The sequence below is a fragment of the Lepisosteus platostomus genome, chromosome 5, assembly GCF_059453375.1.
Source record: "Lepisosteus platostomus isolate fLepPlt1 chromosome 5, fLepPlt1.hap1, whole genome shotgun sequence".
Lineage (NCBI taxonomy): Eukaryota > Metazoa > Chordata > Actinopteri > Semionotiformes > Lepisosteidae > Lepisosteus > Lepisosteus platostomus.
This window is the reverse complement of record NC_142615.1, coordinates 58,097,479-58,120,027: the sequence shown is the minus strand read 5'-3', so window position 1 is coordinate 58,120,027 and position 22,549 is coordinate 58,097,479. Positions and strand designations below refer to the sequence as shown.

Sequence of the window (22,549 nt, the reverse complement as noted above, 5' to 3'; positions counted from 1 at the left end):
TGCGGCTTTGCAGCATCAGAAAGACAACATAAGAGGTATTTCTCTAAAACCCTCTTCAAAAGAAAACTCAGAAATGACGAGTAAATTATCTGGGGACAGTGATAAGGTCAGTCCGGACTGACCATAGGCTATAGAGACTGGAAAAGAGCAGCTGCACGCTTGGCTGAACACGAAGTGTCGGAGAGCCCTAGGAAAGCTATGGTTGTATACGTTATGCACTGGGCTGATAATGGTCTAATAGATTCAGAACTAAAGACAGTTCGACAACGAATATGAGTATTGGACTAAAATCTTGAAAAGGGTGGTTACAGTGGTGAAGTTTTTAGCAGAGCAAGGGCTGCCTTTACAAATAATTGCTACAATACATAGAATACAGTGTATACAATACATTGGTAATCGTTAAATAATTCCTAGAATCCATTTTGTGAGATAATGCAAAACGATTTCAAATTTACAAAAAATATATCTAACGTTAAATGTAATGATTGAGGGGTATTTCCTAGTGCACTAATAAAAAAAATAATGCTCAGATGTAAGCTATTTTACATTTATTTTAGAGGAGTTAGAACTCATTTTCTGTAACCAAATGTTTTTCACTTTAACAATGATTAGTAGCTTATGTTGATCGAGGAAAGCCTGGAATTGCAGTGTGAAAGATGACATAACTTGATCTCTTTGTAGCCAGAGCACAGGGCAGACCTGGCAGGTTAATATTTGTCTTTTAAAAGGAACTAATATGAATTATAGGAATTAATATCAAGTCTTGCTATTTCACAATGTTTCAAAGGTGAATCACCTAAATAGATTTACTGTATATAGATATAAAACCCATATATATACAGTATAGGCTACTATAATATATACAGAATTTTAACTGAACAAAATGTTACAATCTTTTTGCATTCAGCTATAAATTTATTTCCCTTTTAAACCTACAAAACTGTGTGCATTATTCTCAAATTAATTCCAAATAGAACGTGAATATAGTCTGAAGATGTTACATAACAGTGCCCACCTACGACCAGACAAAACTACAGCAAGTGATTGTAAGAAACATGCCAGACACCGGAAGCAGTTTTTTAATAATCCATTTCCAATAAAATATTTGTACCATAACATTTCAGTCCCTTTCTTTCGACGTAATTACAAAAACTGCAGACCCTTAAAAACATAAAAATGACCTCTCCACGGAAATGATCTTTGCAGTAAAAAAAGTGATACCCTATTATGTTACTAAAGGAAAATCACTTTACAATAAATAAGCATAACCTGTCTGTTCCCCCGGTTTAAAAGAGTGATGCAAACATGATCATCCAACTGTATATACCTGCAAGACATTGTACTTTGTGAAATGTTAAGCTGTGAACCTGAAATCAGTGAACACCTGTTCCTTCAGAAATCAAAGCACTTTTCCAAAACACACAGCCGAATTAGTCTTCATTTATTAATTGCACCTTAATTAACCCAGGCGATTTGTTTTACTGTCGAAATTACCAGTCTTCTTTTGGAGATTTGAGAGCCAGTGTCCTACAGATCTCCATGGTCATGATTGTGTTTAAATCTGAGCTCAGACTTGTGACTCTGAAAGGATGTCCCTGGAGTCGAGAGCAGTACTGTTGGACATGCACACCCACCCCACGTGGGCTGAAGATGGTCTTTATTCTTCTGTCGTCACCACAGGCTAGTATGGCCCAAATCACAAGGTGGACGCCTTTATGCACTTCTTACCCTACTTAACTCTGAAAAGGGATGCTTCTTTTTCTGCAATGATTTAAAAGGCACTACAGAGCCTTGCTCTGCAGAAGGGCCGCCCTGCTGCTTCGACAGCTGACCTCCGTGAGATCCGTGCTCTGTTCATGTCAGCTCAGTACAAGTTGGAGTTGGACTGCTTCTCCAGAAAGCGCCACTTGAGCATTGTCAGCGCTCCCGGCAGTGACAGCGGTCATGACAGCACACGTGGACTTGCGATTCACCAGCACAGAGGGCGAGAAACGCGTGTCCCGAACAAAGAAAAGAGTCCGAAGTGAAAAGGGAAAGCCTGGGGCACCTCCTGCTGATAGCTCCAGAAAGAACTGACAGCAGCAGAGCGTTTATGCTCCAAGCACTAACCAGGCAGGAGCTTGCTTACCTGAAACAACTGCTCTGCTACTGCCATGCACAAGCCCCATGTAAGTGATGTGAATGAATAGCGCTTTACAATGCAGTGCATTTCAATCAGAGAACAGGAGAGACTTGTTTACGCCAAGAGTGGTCAAAGTATGGAACAGTTTGCCAGGCCCGTTGCTGGAGTAGATATCCTGGCCTCGTGATGAGATCCTGGGCTCACTAAGAAGCTCCCGGTGGTTTGCAATCTTTATGTTATTTTGAGCTGCTTTGGAATTGACGAAAAGCTCGTCTTTGTCTCTCTGCACAGCCAAATTGCAAATTATCAGCAATTTGGTACGAGATGCCATGAAGGCACCAGAAATACATTGGAAACAAATGGCCTCTCTCTAGGGATCTTTAAGCAGTAGAGATACATGCGAAAAGAGGTGGCTTTTTTCCTCCCGGTTTTGAACCAGGGAAGCTTTCGCATGTTAGGCGAATGTGATAACCAGTACACTATGGAAAGCTGCGGGCACTGCTTTTGCTGCTGGCTCTTGTTGTGAATGCAAGGAGCTGTGTTTTTTTAATCTCACGCCATGCATCATTAACCAAAAGTGCCAGTGCATTTTTCATTATGTCACTTGAGCAGTGTGGGGGCTCCAGAGGGACTTGGAGACACGAAGGGTCTAGTTTGCGTATCGGGCAGAGAAAAGGACGCATTACTTTAGGCAGGGGACACTGGAGAGAGGAACAAAGGGCACAATGACAACAGTGTTTCAGCTGCGCATGCAGGAGCTCTCCCACCGCCAGCTCTGGCCTTCGAGTGTTTCAGCATGAGCACACCCACCAAGAGGAGCGGTAGAGTGGTACAGGAATGCATGCGACGTCCAGGAAAGGATTAGCAACAGCACCGCACTGGGTGTCCAGGCATGAAAAAATTGCCACAATTTAGGTTCTGACATGTGGAGGTGTGAGGGGTTGCTGAGCCAGTTTGGACCAGACGTTGGGTGGAGGAGGGAGCAGGGAAGCAAACACCTGAAGTTCTGCACAATCACAGCTCTCTAACACCCCTAACATCTGCTCAATAATCTACTGAACATACCTGCCCCTCACAGAATCAGTGGAAAAGCCCCCGAGTGGGAGTAATGGAAGGCACAAGAGCACAGCTCTCTAACGCCCCTAATCCCTAGTGGCTGACAGGAGGCACAAGAGATAGGGGTCTTCTCTTCCTCTCACGAACTGTGGGACACAGCAGACACACGGAAGGCTCTGGAGCGCCATTTTTGTAAAAATGCAGTTGTGTCGTATGACATAGTCCAGCTCCTTGCACCTCTGGGGCAGAAACGTCAGCCTCAGACGTTCCCACAGCCATGCCGGCTCGAAGTGGGGGGAGATTTTTCCCCAAACCACCTCAGAGACTGGCACCCTGAACTGTTCTGCCACAATCAGCCTGTGGAACACGCTGGTTGGGGCACCCCATTAGGTCCCCAGACTTAACCATCAACCACCAGTCACAGCTTCTCCAGCCAGCTGTCTGGGAGGCTGAGCTTGAGCTGCTCAAATTCCTGGCAGATCTTACTGCCAGACAGCTCATCGTCAACCTCCCGCACAGTGTCGACAATAGCCTGAGCAGGCAGAAAGCCGTCCTTTATTTTGTAAAAAAAGATCCATGTACTTAGACAATCCAACATCATAACAAAGTCTATTCCATCGATACCCAATCAAGGTGGTTGAGGAAAAGAGGCTGCTACAGCAGCTGGGCCCTCGTCTTCAGCATGTAGGAGACAGGCTGCAAGACGAACTCCCCCATGCCTGCAAGACTTCCCTGTAAAAGGGGGGCAGATGTTTCACCAGCCCTGGACTCATCAGAAGAGCCTTCCACCCCACGCCCCCACAGGTCTTGAGGTGACGCCCCATACAGATCTTCCAGACGCTATGATTATCCGTGTCAAGGAACCTCTTCAGCTTCAGGCTGACATCAGACAGCCCCAGCCCACCCCTGGAGACTTCTCCAATAACGGTGTTGTAGGCAACCCATGGAGGTTCCCCCCCGACACGAAGCATTTGCATTTGCATTTGAGGACTTTGCATTTGTGAAGGAGAAAAGAGCAGACCAAAATCTTCTATGTGATATTGTACGAGAGACTCAGACTTGTAACTTCTTCACTGGACCATGTGAGTCAAAACTGCTTAATATTGTATATGTTAATAGTCTGGATATGCATGCAAGGGAGAAATTCCTCTCTGTTGCACAGAAAAGTAGTGTGTCTCCCATATTGTGCTGGTTATGTCCTTTTCCCTCTTCTACATGGAATAGAACATAATCCTGTTCCATGAAGTAGTTGCAACTTTGCTTCTGTCTGCTCTTTTCTCATGGTTAAGTTTAAATTTTAAAGTTTGTGAGGAATTGCTTGTAGTGAATACCATCTAACACCAAATGTATACATAAAGCAGAATGTTTATTATTGAATTATGTGTTTCATTGAGTATAATCATTATAAGCGAACACAAGTGTAGTAATCAGCACCACAATCTGAATTAAGACTCAACATTAAAATGTGTCTGTTTCAGGTGATGTGGACACGCGCTGTTTGGATAGAGCAGGAGGGGGAGGTTGAGGTCCTGCCCTCAAACTGGGTGGAAGCCCGAAGAGAATATGTGTGGTGGCTGAATGATCCAAAGCAGGCCACAAAACTATACAAAGAGAAGGCCAACCCTAATAAAGATACAGATGCAGCCATTCAAAGTGCACGGTACAGACACGTACCGGAGGTAATTGGCTACGGCGTCACGCATCGTGACGCAAGATGACGCGGGGTACCGCGGTACGTGATTGGTTGACCGACAGGTTCACTCGTGGTCCGTTGGTCTGTTGTAGAAAGATTTACAGTAAACATCTTTACTGTGCCCGTTGTAGTATTGAATATTCATATGGAATTTTACCACTGAAGGGAAATCTTAGTAGCTGAGCATAAAAAGAATAGGAGCATACTGCAACACGTGTGAAGGCCATAAACGATATTAATTTTGGAACATAAACATACAGTATATGGCTGGTCTCGGTACTTTAAAGAAAACATACACGAAACATGGTTTCATTATGAACAGTATCGGTCTTGAGATATGTTTAACTAGATTTACAGTATTTGAGAGGTATGTCTTGACAATGATACTACGTAAATACTGCTCACGTATATGTTTCTAGGTTTATATTATGCATTTCATACGGTCAAATTACTTTTGAGCAACTGATAAGAAGCGCGAAACGGTATGCCCAGGGCGTTTTAGTTTTCGTTTTGTTTTAATGCAGTGCAGTGGATTGATTAGAGGTATCAAGTACATACAAGTCATTTTTTAAATGTTGTAGTTCGTCTTGTAAAAATGTTACGAGTACATCATCTGTCAACAATTACACAGGTTCTGTTTCCATATTGCGGATTTTGGTTACGTAATATTATTTTCTAATTTCACGTTGTGAATATATGATTTGGGCAAACAGAGCCGCAAAGAAGTACATTATGGGTTGTTGTTTGTTTTTTTTGCAGTTTTATCTAGAACAAGCGATGCTTAAACCTTTGTCTGATTCTTGTGAAACTATCCACACGACAGTTACCTAGGAGTTGACTTCAGTGATGTCACTGATGGGATGTTTCTAAAAATCCATCCACTGTAAAACGTCTTCTCCACTTGTCCTGCATATGTATTCGCTAATGAAGCTGTGTGTTCTGAGCCTGGTTCTCTACATTTCTGTATGAACCAGCTTAGAGGGCTAAAGACAGCTTGTGTTTAAATTGAGTATAAGGTAATTTATGCTTCTAAAGTCATGGTCAGCATTTATTATTGTACTGTGCTGTAAACTTCTTCTGTGCCTAATTACATTATTTTATAGCTTTATCAAATCTGTACATTGTCTGTCGATAATGTTTCTGTAGTGCTTTTTCAGCCCTCAGCATGTGACTGTGCTGGTGGCGCTGTGGGTTAGGTTCCTGACTTCCATTTCACATGGTCTGTGATTGAATCCTGTGGAACTATGACTATTTCTTAACAAACATTTCTTTGAAAAAATGAAACGTTTCCCTTGGTCAGAGATTAAATAAAACCTCACTCGCACCAAACAAATGTATATTTCGAAATATCATAACATGATCGAATTTAAGTCTTTTTAATAACAATGAATAGTCACCTATGTGTTACAAAATAAACATTTATATTGATTTGAATCGCGTTTTGATTTAAATCGTAAACGTGTGTTTAAATATATGTGTTTAAAGGCGATATACTGTATAAAAGCACTGATTCTTATGGAATGTGTTCCGCCGGGGATTCAAAAATTTTTTTTTTTTAATCACGTATCTAAAAGCAGTATAACTTTGTTCATGCACATCATTATACAGTATCTCATTTTGTATTTCTATAAAAAAAATTTGTTTGCCCAGCCACTATTGTTGTTATTGTTTTTATCCTGTAAAGCGCTTTGAGGAGCACAGCTTTCTCACCACTTAGATTACTTTTTGACACCATCCTTACACAAAGCAGAAACTGATTGTACTTTCCGATGACATACAAGTGCAAAGATTACAGATTTTAATCGTCTTTTTTCTGAACCAGGGAAAATCTGATCATGTTTCTCTATAACAATAATAAAAAAACTTTATTTTACATATCACCTTTAAAAGTGGCATCTCAAAACAATACAGTAGATGTAAACCACAGATTACAAAGTAAATACCCAGACAAACGCAAACGCGTTTTTAATAAAATGCTTTCATTCATTCAACAGAGAGAGAGCGTAAAACCTGGGTGTAACAGCTGTTCCTTTTTCTGATCACTCGCTCTCTGGATAAACGTCTCGCCTGTCCAGTTCTTTGTTTTCCTAATTTGCTGATTATGCCTGCTGCGATCCACTCCTACCCTCACACCTAAAGAAGACTATTTAAAATTTATTTGCGCATCCTTAAGGTGATATCACATAAAGGTGATACGTAAAATAATGTTTTTATATTGTTGTTATAGAGAAACATGATCAGATTTTCCCCGGTTCAGAAAAAAAGATCTAAAGTATACTAGTTAAGAAAAATAAATCTAAACGGGGAGAAAGCTATGCTGAAAGTTTATTAAGATACTTAGAAGACAAAGATATCAATTTATTTTAGTCAAAATTTTATATATCACCTTTAAAAGTGGAATCTCAAAGCAAAGTAAATACCCAACACTGATTGTACCCATCTGTCATGCTAATAAAACACCTTGAATTGAATTGAATTGAATTGAGGGAGAGAGGGGGGGAGGGCGAGCGAGATAACCAGGACGTAAGGCAAATAAGATACACTCCACAGGCATTCACAACAGCAACATATGGAACGTTTGCACATATAGTTAAGTTATTACTTGGTTTTCAAAGTGCAATGAAATACAATATTGTTGTTGTTGCTGTTCTTGTTGTATTTATCCTGTAAAGCATTTTGAGAAGCCACCTTTAAAGGCGATATATACTGTAAAAGCGCTGATTCTTATGGAATGTGTTCCGCCGGGGATTCAAGTTTTTTTATTTTTTTTTTAATCGCGTATCTAAGGAAATCTCAGTATAACTTTGTTCATGAACAAACAGTGGCATGTTACATTATTAATTTGGGTGTCTTAATTTGATGTATCTAAAGCAGTGAACTACTGTAGGTGTAACATAACATTCAGAAATACAATAATGTAACCGGGCATCCATATGAATCAAGTAACAGGTTTATTCCATACTGAAAAAAAGAAGAAAGAAAACACATTCCATAAGAATTGACTGAGCTCTGCTCTGTACCACGCAATGATCCCCCCAGAGTCTCTGCCCCGGGTTATTTGGGTTTTTAGACAGAGGGTAAAAAACTCTCTCTCTGGCTTGACCTCCCCCTCCCTGTGTATTGTCTGTTTTTTTGTTAACAAGGCTCGCCAGCTAATGTGAATCGAAACCTGTCTTTCTAGCTTTTAAAGTCGTGCGATGTGTAAGCCACAATTTCTCAAATAGAGAAAAAAGAGCTGACTGACAAGATTTAAGATGTGGCTGTCAATGTTGGATTAAAAAAAAACACATTGCCCGACGTTTGTTGCATTGCTTGAAAAATAACTTTATTTCGAGAGACTAGATAAGTAATTCAAGTGTTTTTTTAACTTCCTGAAAAACAACGAATAATTTAACTATATGTGCAAACGTTTTATGATATGTCGCTGTTGTGAATGTCTGTGGACATGTGCTGGCTGGACAGGAGGCTCTACTGTACACAGAGAGGGGCGGGAGGAGGGGACAAGCCGATAAATACTCTTAGAGTTTGATTAATAGGGAATATAATACAAAAATATAGTACTAAAAATAAGATACACTCTACAGACATTCACAACGGCGACTGTCAGAAGATAGGACACAGCGGCTCAGGCACCCGCTGAATGGAAAAGGGGCACTTTAATGTTCTGTATGGCTAATACTAAAGCCAATACTAATATTCAATACTTTAATATTCTTTTCTGTATGTTTAACAATAGTGGGTTACTGGCCTAATTCATCCCTGCTCCCGTTGTTAGGTGTTAATGTGTTGTTAAGTGTGAATTTGTACTTGTTTCCCTGAGGTCTGGCTTTTTTTCTGGAAAACCATAACTCTGGTCTTGTCCAGATTGACTGTCGGCGCCCAGGTCTGACAGTGCTGCTCCAGCAGTGCCAGGTTCTGGCGCAGCCTCTGTTCTGTGGGCAACAGCGGGACCAGGTCGTCTGCAAAGAGCAGGAACTCGATTTCCATAATTAATGCAGATCAGTAAATCAAGGGACAAAACAACTATTGCTCCCGGGTCCTCAATGGGCTTTGACGTGCTAATGCGTTGGTTTAACAGTCCGGGTGTGGCAAGCCTCTACTGTTTAACCTTTAACTGTTTTTCCATGTACTGTATTGCTTTGAGATGCCACTTTTAAAGGTGATATGTAAAATAAAGTTTTTCATTATTGTTATAGAGAAACATGATCAGATTTTCCCTGGTTCAGAAAAAAAGATCTAAAGTGCTACACCTAGCTTTCTTATTTCGATGTATTTAAAGCAGTGAACTACTGTAGGTGTAACATAACATTCAGAAATACAATCGAGAATAGTTTTGTGGTGTTTGTTTAGATGAAACGTTCCTAAAACGTATAATGTAACAAAATTAAAGACGATTAAAATCTGTAATCTTTCCACTTGTACTGTATGTCATCGGAAAGTTTCTCCTTTGTGTAAGGATGGTATCAAAAAGTAATCTTAAGTGGTGAGAAAGCTGTGCTCAATGTATTTGAGGGACTTAAAAGTAAAAGGAGATGCTTCATATTGCTTGACTAATTTTAAAAACTAAGTTATAAATGCAGTTATAAATCCCTCGGTGCTGCGCCGGGTGTAAATATCAAAATATACATTCATCCCGGGCAGAGGCCGAAGAGCGCCCGGCTGGGGTGCGCAGGGAAGAGCAGGACAGGAGTGAAAGGCGGGGTTTAGGGAGGCGTCCAGTCTGGGCAGGTATAGATTACACTTTTCTAAAACGTATTTGAAAAATAAAAACGATTACAATCTAATCCTTCCACGTTTGATCCCAAAATCCCAAGAAAAATAAATCTAAACGGGTAGAAAGCTATGCTGAAAGTTTATTAAGATACTTAGAAGACAAAGATACAGTATCAATTTATGTTGCATTAGCCTGATTATGATTAAAAAACACATATAATTAAACACGCGTTTGTGATTTAAATCAAAACACGATTTAAATCAATATAAATGTTTATATTGTAACGCATACTGTCCAGCCTCCATTTCTATATAAAATTGTACTCTATTACACACACACACAATAGAAGCAGGAAGCAGAAGCAGGGACCGTTGTCAGAAGGGAAGAAGGTGACTATTCATTGTTATCAAAAATGACTTAGAATCGATCATGTTGTGATATTTTGAAATATAAAAGTCAATTGATTGTCCATAATATTGCTATTGTATTTTTTCGAAGAAATGTTTGTTAAAAGAAAAGTCCAGCACCAGCTGGATTTAAACACACAACCCGTGAGTTGGTAATCGGGCACGTAGACCAGTGGGCTACAAGGGAAGTCACATGAAGAGAGTTGAATGATAAGTGTCGCATTTTAAATCATTTTTGTAGTTAGAAATTATGAAACGCCCTGTTAAAAGCAAGGGAGTTTTTATGCCCGTTGAAGTAAAACAAAATGCCTGACAAAGTATGGCTTGGACAGATTCCAAGTGCTTGTACAAATGTGCTAAAGAAATTATACTTTGAGTATACAGCTTGTCCAAAGTCATTCATTATTAATACTATTAGTAATATCTTCGGTAAAGGCTTTGATGCATAAATATTTCTGATAAAGGTAGGTTGTGTACTTTTGTCCAACCGAGCAATCATGCTTTCATAAAATATACCAACATTTTAATGACTGATGATTAACATGCTGTAATACACAGGTCAAAATTAAAAGCTCAAATGCTGTACATGAGAGGTTAAGCTCCCCCTGGAGGTTTTACAAGGTGACGCCGGATACTTTCCGGCATGACGTCAAATGACGCGATTAACCGTGTGATACTGCGTGATACCGCGACACGCCCACCGGGGTATGCCGCGAAATGCCCCACCCATTTTGAATGGCTGCATCTGTACATATTTTTCAGGTGTGAATGTGTATTTTCAGAATAAATTTCAAAACTAAATCATTGGCTTGGTTTACTAGTATTCTTACTGTCATGTTCTTTACCACCCCTGGGTGCTATAGGTGGACTGGTGTCACATTATGGGCGATACTCTGCTTTGCACCCACTGCTTGCCAGGATTGTTCCAGTTCCACCACAACCCTGAATCGAGTGGATGGGTATATTAATGTATATTAATCATCTTACATATTCCTGTTTTTCACTCTATAGGCATCCTCCCACGAGGCACCAGTAAATGTAGGGGTTTTGTGCTTAACTGGGACAATTATTAATTATAGCAGCAAGTCACAAAACTTATTCTTTTGATGGCTATTAGAATCAACCTTGCAGGATAACTCAAACAACGCACACACGCAGATACTAATACACAACAATACATTTATTAATACAAAAAATGTGCATAAACATAACAGATCTTATAGAGGGGGTTAGCAGTATACAAAAGGTATATATTCAATCACGAAGAGTTACAAACCAAGAGGGACATACATTCCATATATCATTCATTTAGACCATTTTGTAAATGAACTTTGTTACAACTTGTACATTAGATACTCAAAAGCAAGTACATGACTCATAGGAATTAAATTGCTATCAACTCAGGTTGAGGTAACAATTGAATTCTCGAGCTGTAATGCAGAAAGTTGAATACTCATCCGCTCTATGGGGATTCAGATCTCCCGCGGATGCAAAGAAGCAGTGGCAGGCTGTTGCCGTGTCCAGTCGGTGCTCTCTGGCCTGGTGCAAGGCAGTGCTGGTTCGACTTGAGAGAAGGAGAAGGAGGGAGAGATTTCTGCTGAGGTGCGCTGCTGATGCTCTCTGAAGACCTGTGTTGGCTGAAACTAGCAGAGAATACTGATATTCAGCTGTCCACAGTTCCAACCGTAGTTCACTCGTTGATCAGGTGAGCATTCGCGGTGGGTTCACGAGGCTTGCTGCTGGGCTAACCTCGGGTGGATCCTTTGGTTACACGCTGGCAACCTCCATTCTCAACTCTTAGAACAAGGAAAAGTCCTGGCACTGGGACACACTGGCCATTACGTGACTGTCTGAGCCGAGTCTGAGGATGTCCAGGAGGAGCTGGAGTTGTACCTGGAGGAACTACGGTCGCTCATTGGTTGAAAGTTCGTTGGGCATTCAAGAATCATTTCGTGACTTACTGCTACAATTAACAATTGTCCCGGGAAATGCACAAACCCCTACAGTTATTGGTGCCCCGTGTGAGGATGAGTAACCATGAACTCTGACCTTGGGGTTGTAAACCACTTGGGATGAGACTCTCCCTTGGAATCTCCCAGACAGCAAGGCACCAGCGATGACCATTCACGTGTCTCAGCTTTGGGAGTTGTTCCTTATCAGAACACACTGTCAGCTAGAAAAACACCTTAAATGTGAACCAAATGGAATCGCCTCTCTGTGTCCAGCACCACTTGAGATGAGGGAGAGAGAGACTGGCAAGGGAGCAGCAAACTTAATTCCTGTATTTTAATAAACCTTGCCGCTACAACGGTCTCTCTCCTGAGTGAATGCGCTGGTGGGTTTTTAAGTCACTTGGCAGACAAAACTCTTCCCAAACTGACTGCAGCTGAACGTTCTCTCTCCTGTGTGAATGTGCTGGTGGGTTTTTAAGCCACCTGACCGACTAAAACTCTTCCCACACTGTCTGCAGCTGAATGGTCTCTCTCCTGTGTGAATGCGCTGGTGGGCTATTAAGGTACTTGACTGACTAAAACTCTTCCCACACTGACTGCAGCTGAACAGTCTCTCTCCTGTGTGAATGCGCTGGTGGGTTTTTAAGTTACTTGACTGACTAAAACTCTTCCCACACTGACTGCAGGTGAACGGTCTCTCTGCCGTGTGAATGCGCTGGTGGGTTTTTAAGTTATTTGATTGACTAAAACTCTTCCCACACTGACTGCAGCTGAATGGTCTCTCTCCTGTGTGACTGCACTGGTGGTCTATTAAGTTACTTGACTGACTAAAACTCTTCCCACACTGACTGCAGCTGAACAGTCTCTCTCCTATGTGAATGCGCTGGTGGGTTTTTAAGTTACTTGATTGACTAAAACTCTTCCCACACTGACTGCAGCTGAATGGTCTCTCGCCTGTGTGAATGGGGTGATGCCTTTTTAAGTGACTTGCCTGACTAAAACTCTTCCCACACTGACTGCAGCTGAAAGGTCTCTCTCCTGTGTGAATGCGCTGGTGGTCTATTAAGTTACTTGACTTACTAAAACTCTTCCCACAATGACTGCAGCTGAAAGGTCTCTCTGCTGTGTGAAGGTGCTGGTAGGGTTTTGAAATGCTAGACTGACAGAAAAGCTGCTCCTCCCCGTGCCATAATGGCAGTTTGTCCACTCCATCTGAGCAAGGCCTTGAGTGATTCTTCCTCATCCTCTGATCGTGCTGGAGTCTCTTATTCTGCAAATGCTCCATGGAATGGCCTTGCTCTGTGTGCTGAAACAGAGCTGTGTTTTCTCCACCGTGACCTTCAGTGTGCTGCTCAGCAGTGTGAATCATCTGGGGCTCCTTCTCCAGCTCTCTGACACTTAAGCCGTCCAGTTCATTCAGCTGTTTCTCTCTTTGCCCAAGAACAGACATACTCTCCCATTCATTAAAACTTTCAACAATTTTCTCAGTAACCAGATTATTAAACCTGTGTGTAAACTCAACAGAATCTAAGGGATCATATGATTGTTTTAGACTGTGCAATGACAGTCTCTCCACTTGAACAGAACAAGGCCTAATTCTTATCAAGCCCTGTAGGAGCTGCTGTTGCTCCTCCCTGTACTGACTCTTCTCAGTGTGCTGTGACTCAGTACTTTTCTCTTTACCAGACACATCAGTCTGCTTCTCTGCAGGGTCAATCAACTTGGGATCCATATCCTGCTCTGTAAGATATAAAACATCCAGTTTTTTACTGTGCTCTTGTACAGAGACGCAGCCAAGTTCATTACAACTTTGTGTAATATTGATTGTGTCCAGATTATTCATCTTCTCTGTAAAATCATCACATACTAAGAGCCCAGGTGGCTCACTCTCAGGCTCTGTCTTCATCATGGGCACAGAGTCCAGATCCTTGACACTCTGTCTGCTGTCTGTGTGCTGCTCACTAAGTGCCTCTTTCCCTTCTGCGGCAGTGAGCTCTGTCTCCTGCATCAGACTGGAGCTCCAGTCCTCCTTCCTGTGCTGCTGTTCAAGAAGAGCCCTTTCCCCAGCATCGGAGAGAACACTGGCCTCTGAGCCTGTAAACAAAGGACAAGAAGACACGACCTTTATAAGAATAAACTTTATTTTATAGTTTTATACCTATAAAGAAGTGGCTTCTCAAAGCATTTTACAGAATGCCAACAACAAAAAATACACAAAATTAGCACGATGAGAATACACAGTTAGAGGAGACAGTAGACAGTGGTACTAAGTACAGTAGGAGCAGAGGGGTACAGAACAGTTAAATAAAGGCTTTTCTGAAGAAAAAGTTTTTGAGTCTGGATTTGGAGTTTAGAGAAGGTGACTCTCCGATATCCTTAGGGAGAGAGTTCCAGAGCTTGGGGGGATAACAGGTGAAGGCCATGTCACCCATACAATGTAGACAGGCTTGGGGGACAGTAAGGAGAGCAGAATTAGAAGAGCGAAGGTTGTGAGGTGGGGAGTAGGGTGATAACTCAGACAGGTACCGAGCCATGGAGAGTCTTATAGGTGAGCAGGAGGACTGTTAGGTCGATATGAAACTTGACAGGAAGCCAGTGCAAGGACTCCAGGATAGGAGTAACGTGATCATTTGTACTAGACCTGGTCAGGATTCTGGCTGCTGAATTTTGGACATACTGGAGTTTGTTCAATGGGGATTTAGAATCCCCAGAGAGTAGAGCGTTACAGTAGTCGATTCAAGATTAGACAACACTTTTCAGCCACAGTTAGTGATAACATAGGGCGTTGTCAAGCAATATTTATGAGGTGAATGAAAGATGTTCTGACAACATGCTGCACATGTGGGTCGAAGGTCAAATATCATCCACAAGTTTTTCAATTTAGACTGAAGCTCAAGTACAAGACCATCTACAGATAGAGTTACACATTGGTTTTACAAAGTTGATGGGTGGTGCCAATAAGCATGACTTCAGTCTTGTCACAGTTAAATGAAGGACATTTTGAGTCATCCAAGTTTTTATATCGGGGATACAAATAAATAGAATAGAGACAGCCACATCAGTGTCAGGTTTGATATGGATGTATATTTGAGTATCATCAGCATAGTAGTGATAGCTGAGGCCATGTGATCTTAAAAGCTTTAAACTACACACACGCATACAAGTACACTCACAATCAATTCGGGTTGTTTAAACATAGTGGAATAAGTGGGTATAAGGGCGTGTTCTGATTTAGCTTCGTCAGAAACCTAACTACCATGTAAAAAGTCTACTGTAATAATATCACAATTACATTACATTTACATTAACAGTGCACTGAGAGAGAGAGGGGTTCATACAGACACACTGACTGCACACTACAGGACATTAACACTGCACTGAGAGAGAGGGGTTAATACTACGCTGGGCAAACGTTCCGAGGTCAAATGCTTCCAGCACGGGGGTACCTTTAAAGCGGAGATGACGGCACCGAAATTTTTTGGCGCGCCTTCTCTTTAAAGCCCTGGCCAAATATGAAGACAGTACGTACAGTTATAATTCAAACAGAATTAAAAACTACACATCCCAGTTACCATGGTGGTGCTTGTGATCATTGCGTTTAACCAACGAAACAGGGCGAAAAATCAGTCACATGACTTTGGGGCAGAGTTTCGAAAGCTTAACCTATCAGCAACAAAGCGAAATTTACACGATAGGCTACCTCAAACTGTCAGTTACACGACTGTGTATGTCGCTTAAGCCACTCCTATTTGGCATTTTAGTTATGGAGGTGAGAAGACGCCCCCCCCCCTCTGGGTGTCTGATTTGCCGCCATCTTTAACTGTTCACTGTCCGAATCGTAGTAGCTATGCGTATGAAATGAAGTTAATCCCAGCTACAAAACATATATTTTTGTGGTAAGAGGGTGCAAAACATCAGTATTTACTGCTATTAATTACTGTACGATTTATAGTTGAAATATGAGCCTAGATATAAAGTTAAAATCTCGATAAAGCAATGTAGGAAATAGAGAAAATAAATCCTTTCTGACATCTAAAATCAGTTTCGATCAAGGTCTCTAAAACGAACAAGAAAAAGAGGATTTTCGGAGGGCAATTACGCTGTGTTTATATAGAATAACTGATTTAGGAGCAATCTAATTTCTTGTTCGTATAAAACAGTGAAATGTCAGCTGCAAAAGATCGCACCAGAAACGGCACTCTCTCTGCCTGTCATAGACGTTCAGGAAAGGCTGAATGAAGTCATGTCAAGTACAATAATTCGGTGATCAATAATAACAGTTGTAGGACAAGAAACAAAAGATAGTGAAAACTTAAGGCTAAAACTCAAATTCATTCTACAAATTAATGCAAATGAAAATTCAGGACGTTTAAGTGCTAGAGGTGTAAAAAATACAAAAATGCACATGGGCAAAAAGTTTTAGAAATGGAGCAGGTGTTGCTTTGAAATAAGCAAACAGAAAAAAAGCCATGACTACAGTGCAGAAGAGGGATGCAGGAACACTTGCTTAGATATACAAAAAAATCACAAAAAGGTGTATGTTACAAAAGAACATGCAAACATGTTCATCATGTATATGAACATGTACATCAATTTCCCTTCGCGATCAATAAAGTCTTATCTATAAACATGAAACAGAGTGAGGAATCAGAAAATTATCATGCATAAAAAACAGCAATTCTGTCAGTGAGCCCTAAATGAATTAATAGCAACCATGGTTTCATGGAGGGCTTCTCAGATAGTTGGGCATTCAGGTAGATTGGCAGGTGAAAGGATCTGTAAACATATTTTGTTAAAGCAAGTCAGTTTTTTCCACAACACATAAAATACATTTTTCCAAGTTTAGCCTTTGTCACTAATGAAACCACTAAAGAAAGACATAAATATAGGAATCTTAAGATTTTTTTTATTCAATGTTGGTAGCAGGATGAACTGTCAGGTTGAGCTAAGTGTATATTTTGTCGCAGAGTTGCTGCAAGATGTTAACAGTGAAAAAAGGTATTTAGAAATGAGTTATTTCAAGAAGAACATTTTCAGAATAATTGCAAATCTAGCAGGATAGAGAAAGCACAGAAAACAGGCAGTTAGATTGATCAGATTAGTATGAAAAGTCATTTAGCAAAGGGAATGAGAAGAGTGACAAACTAGTATACTTTAGATCTTTTTTTCTGAACCAGGGAAAATCTGATCATGTTTCTCTAATTTCTGAACCAGGGAAAATCTGATCATGTTTCTCTATAACAATAATAAAAAACTTTATTTTATATATCACCATTAAAGGTGGCATCTCAAAGCAATACAGTAGATATAAAAACAGATAAAAGGACCACAGATTACAAAGTAAATACATATAAGAAAGACAAGCAGTTAGAGGTGCTACCAAAATTAGAAAACGAAGCAGATACAGACACTAAGTCTTCTGAAAAGAAAGGTTCTGAGGTTAGATTTAAATGCATTTAGGGTACGTGACTGATATCACTGGGAATACAAATTGAGAGCTCTGGGGTGCAGCTAGAGAAGACCCTGTCACCCACAGAATGTAGATGTTCTTGAGGACAGCTAGAAGACCAGAGTCAGATGGACAAAGGTGGGGAGTAGACAGATAATAAGCCATATACTGTAGGTACTGAATGAGGATAAGGATTTTGAAGTTGACTCGAAACCTGATAGGTAACCAGTGCAAGGACTTGAAAACAGGTGTAATGCATCCCTGATAGGATTTTTGCTGTCATATTCTGAACATATTGAAGATTGCTCAGTGTGGATTTAATTTCCCCAGTGAACAGGATGTGCATTTATTAATTCTAGAAAAAAAAGCCTTTCTTGATTTCTCTAGTTCTTAGTTTCTCTAGTTCCCTTTAAAATAAACTATTATTCTACAATGCAGAGTATTACATGGCCAGTATGTGTTGGCTGAGTTATTGCAGGATAAAAGACTAGAGATGTTGGTAAGAAGAAGATAATTTGGGGAAAGCTGAGGAATACACTGATAACAAGCACACTTCCTAATGGAGTTAGGCATACTTTTGATGAAGATGATGAAGTTAACAGACTGTATGTTTACATAGATACTGAAATGAGGATTGTATTTTAGATTTTGTGTAGTTGCTGGCATTGAACTGTGTGTTGGATGCACATGAATTGAAGGAATGGGCAAACATAGCTGATGCGGATCCACAGAGCCAGCATATTAAGATGTTTATAATTAGAGGCAATTTGTTTAAATAACTAGGTATGGATACTGATGTGCAAGAGAGGTGGAAAGGCTGTTTCCTTAAGCCAGCACTATAAAATATTTTATTCTCAGTGAGATGCTACCATTTCATAATGGGTTTCTAACACTGTGTATAGTTCCATCCACACAGTGCCTTTACTTCCATCCATTTCTAATCTCTTTATCCAGTACAGAGGATTTGGAGCCTATCCCAGTAAGCAACGGACACAAGGCAGAATACACCCTGGACATAGCGCCAGTCCATCACAGGACAGACAGACACAAACACACACACACACCAGGGCCAGTTTTCCCATAAACCAATTAACTTACCAGTATGTTTTGGAGTGCGAGAGGGAGTCATATCACACATATGGAGAAAAACCATGTAACCTAGAGAGAACATGTAAACCCCACACACACTGCCAGGATGGCAGGAATTGAACCTAGGACCCCAGTGCTGCAAGATAGCAATGCTAACCACTTCGCCACCATTATAAATGGATGGATATCTTAGTTATCTTTCTAGTTCACAGGTTTGCATGCATAATTTAATTTTGAAAGCCACTGAGACATCAGGTACTACTGTTGTATTTATGAAAAAGAAACAAAACAAAAAACATACTAACAACTGTGCCATCCAACTCCTTAGTTAATGCATTTTATTATTCATAAACAGTTAACATTGTTAGCAAAATATTTTGAATTATATTTAACCCTATTTTTTCTTTAGTTTTGTATTTAACTTATTATATGATAGTCAGACTTAATGTATATTTGAACAATGAAAAAATATTTTTACAAGATGCGGGGGAAAGTGCAACAACTTATTACAGTGCTAAATTTAATATTATTGATTGCTAATAGTTTATGCTAACACCTAACTTTCTTAATTAGATGTATTTAAAACAGTGAACTAAGTGTAACATACTATTCAGAAATACAATCGAGAATAGTTTTGTGGTGTTTGTATGGATGAAACGTTTCTAAAATGTATAACGTAACAAAATTAAAGACGATTAAAATCTGTAATCTTTCCACTTGTAATGTCATTAGACAGAACAAGAAGTTTCTGCTTTGTCTAAGGATGGTATCAAAAAGTAGTCTAAGTGGTGAGAAAGCTGTGCTTAACGATAATTAAGTGACTTAAAAGTAAAAAGAGATGCTTCATATTGCTTGATTGATTTTAAAAACTAAGTTATAAATGCAGACGCGATCGCTGCCATAAGCGCTCCAGGCAGCAGAACGTTCGTTCTGTACTGCTGCGCTCTGCGCCTCCTCCCTCTCTCGGTGCCGCGCCCCTCTCTGACGGAGCGCAGTGGGCGGTGCGCTATTTTTTTAGAGCCTCTGATTGGGAAAAAAAGACCTGCTGATCAGTTTCACACACCAGGAAGAGAAAAGAATGGGATTTTTTCTCTTTGAAACGTGTGTTGTCTTTATGAAATTCGTGTATTTTAAACGTTTAATTAAGAAGTAAAAACCTTACAGCGTACACAAAGATTCTGAGCTGATCACGAGGAAGAAAAATCACCTATTTTTCGCGCATAAAAAGTGGTTTTTAACTCTCGAAACCTGTTTTTATATGTTTTTTTAAAGTCGTGCAATGTCTAAGTTAAGCAGGAACACATCATTATATCTCATTTTTTATTTATTTTTTAAAAATTTTAAAAATCGTTTGCCCAGCCTATTAATACAGACACACTGACTGGACATTACAGTACTTTAAAACTGCACAGAGAGAGGCGGGTTAATACATACACAATGACTGGACACTACAGTACATGAACACTGCACTGAGAGAGAGGGGTTAATACAGACACACTGACTGGACACTCCAGTACATTAACACTGCACTGAGAGAGAGAGGGGTTCATACAGACACACTGACTGGACACTCCAGTACATGAACACTGACCTGAGAGAGAGAGGGGTTCATACTGACTGGACACTCCAGTACATGAACACTGCACTGAGAGATAGGGGTGAATACAGACAGACTGAATGGACGTAACAGCATGTAAACACTGCACTGAGAAGAGAGGGATTAATACAGACACACTGACTGCACATTACAGTACTTTAAAACTGCACAGAGAGAGGCGGGTTAATCCATACACAATAACCGGACACAACAGGAAAAAGACTGCACTGAAAGAGGGCTACACACAGGCACTGCGACTGGACAATACAGCACATTAACACTGCAATCAGAGAAAGGGGTTAATAGACACACACTGACTGACTGGACACTACAGCACATTAACATTGCAATCAGAGAAAGGGATTAATACAGACACACTGACTGCACATTACATTACTTTAAAACTGCACAGAGAGAGGCAGGTTAATACAGACACTGACTGGACACTGCAGGACATAAAGACTGCACTGAGAGAGAGGGGTGAATACAGACACAGTAACTGGACACTACAGCACATTAACACTGCACTGAAAGAGGGGTTAACACAGACTGACTGGACACTATAGGACATTAACACTGCAATCAAAGAAAGGGGTTAATACAGACACACTGACTGCACACTACAGGTCATTAACACTGCATTGAGAAAGAGAGGGATTAATAGAGACACACTGCACATTACAGTAATTTAAACTGCACAGAGAGAGTCGTGTTAATACAGACACACTTACTGCACAGTACAGTACATAAACAATGCACTTAGAGACAGAGGGGTTAATACAGACACACTGGATTAATATTCCAGAGGAGTTAAAACAGACACAGACCCTGGACGACAGTAATACTTAAACCAATTAATGTCTATATACACAATCATTAGTATACTTATAAAATTTAGACCAATACAACGTAAATACAATATTTATAAATGATGTTTCCTAATGACGTTGGAGTACAAATTGATTCAAAAGTGAAACAATTGTTGAATGTGAACGAGGTGTTTTCAGCACCGTAACCGGACAAAACAGTTCAGTTTCCAATAAAGAATCCCGTTGCTACATCACACGTCTGTCCCACGTCACTCAGCATCTCTCCACTATACTCTCACCAGTGAGGAAAGTTTGATGACGGTTTGATACTTTGTTAGAACGCGTACTGATAATGAGAAGGTTTACTATTGTGAGATGTTTTTTTTTTTTAAATAAAGTTTGTTGTTTAAAAAATCTCACCATTGAGTTAGTTATAGACACTGGTTTTTAACAAACACACACTCTGACTTCATACAAGTCACCACACTGACCTGAGAGCTGCAGTTCCGTGTCCATTTCTTCTTTTATTTCTGCAGTGACTTCACAGAGAAGCGTGTGTCCAACACGATCTGTCTGTCCCTGATCTCCTCCTGCTCCCGACTCCTTCTCGCACAGCTGCAATCTCACCTTCAGGCTCTCGTTCTCCTTCTTCAGCTGCGCCATTTCACTCCCGACACTGTCCTCCACACACTGTGTGATTTTAATCACGGCCCGTCTCACCAGAGTTTGGACGCTGCGGAGTTTGTCTTGAAACTCGTCATCAGAGTCAGAAATTCTGTTTCCAAAAACTTCTGACATTTCATACACAATCGATTTGAGCAAAACCTGCATGAACGAGTCAAGCTGGGTTTGCAGATTTAACAAGCACTCCGCCATCCTTCTTCAGAGTCGATCAGAAACAAAGGCTGACTTGCGATGTTTAAACAGAACTGCTTCTTTATTTTTATTCTTCACAGATTCTGTTGTCAGGGCTGTGCTCTGTTCAAGCATAAACACAGTTGACAAAATGCTACGTTTTCAGAAACTGAAGTTATTAAAAAAAACAACTTTCTTCTTTATAGAAAAAAAATCATTCAAGCACCCACAGGTACGCTGTGTAGCGCCGTGTGATGACGTCAGTCGTTAGCGCGGCCGCGGCTTCAAAACAACCGAGAAGCGGAGCTGAGAAAGAGGAGTTTCTGCAGACGGATATAAACGTCACTGCACCTCCTAGCGCCACCTAGTCAAGAGGAGTGAATCACCTGCGACTTGCACCGTTCGTAAGTTTGAATTTTGTGAAACGGAACAGATTTATTGTTTTGCCCTACCACAACGAAAACGTCTCCCTTTGCAGGTTTTTGGTTAAAGAAAAAAATGCTGTCATATTCTTCCCAGCTGGCAGTATTTATTCTGCATCATAAGCAAAATTTGTATTTCATATTTCGCAAATTGTATGCATTTCTCGAAAAACACGTTGTCCCAAGAAAGGAAATAAATACTTCCATTAACAAAATCAAGCCATATGTGATTGTCCTTAATGATACATTCTGTATGACAAGAGAGGAAGAAACGCACCTCAGGATTCCAGACACAGGATCTCCTGTTTATTGAGAGAAGTTTTAACCATCTGTCAGTTTTCATGTCCAAGGAGCTCAATTTGCATTCCATGTACAACACCGTGT

At 40.5% G+C, this 22,549-nt stretch overlaps 2 protein-coding genes across 2 annotated transcripts in view; both read right to left on the bottom strand.

Annotated features, from left to right (window-relative positions):
- LOC148670204 (antigen WC1.1-like) overlaps positions 1–22,549 on the bottom strand; it is a 217,141-nt gene that overhangs the window by 27,716 nt on the left and 166,876 nt on the right. The window lies entirely within an intron of this gene.
- On the bottom strand, positions 11,665–21,974 carry LOC148670221 (uncharacterized). The gene is made up of 2 exons (XM_088632436.1): positions 21,380–21,974; positions 11,665–14,038 (listed from the first exon to the last, which is right to left on the bottom strand). Exons 1-2 carry the CDS (start codon positions 21,762–21,764, stop codon positions 12,336–12,338), a joined length of 2,088 nt encoding a protein of 695 aa, XP_088488562.1. The 5' UTR covers positions 21,765–21,974; the 3' UTR covers positions 11,665–12,335.

Coding starts and splice junctions, on each gene's coding strand:
- LOC148670221 (XM_088632436.1), bottom strand. CDS start 21,764: ATGGCGGAGTGCTTGTTAAATCTGCAAACCCAGCTTGACTCGTTCATG. Junction 14,039..21,379: donor CACGGAACTGCAGCTCTCAG/GTCAGTGTGGTG, acceptor CTTTGTTTACAG/GCTCAGAGGCCAGTGTTCTC.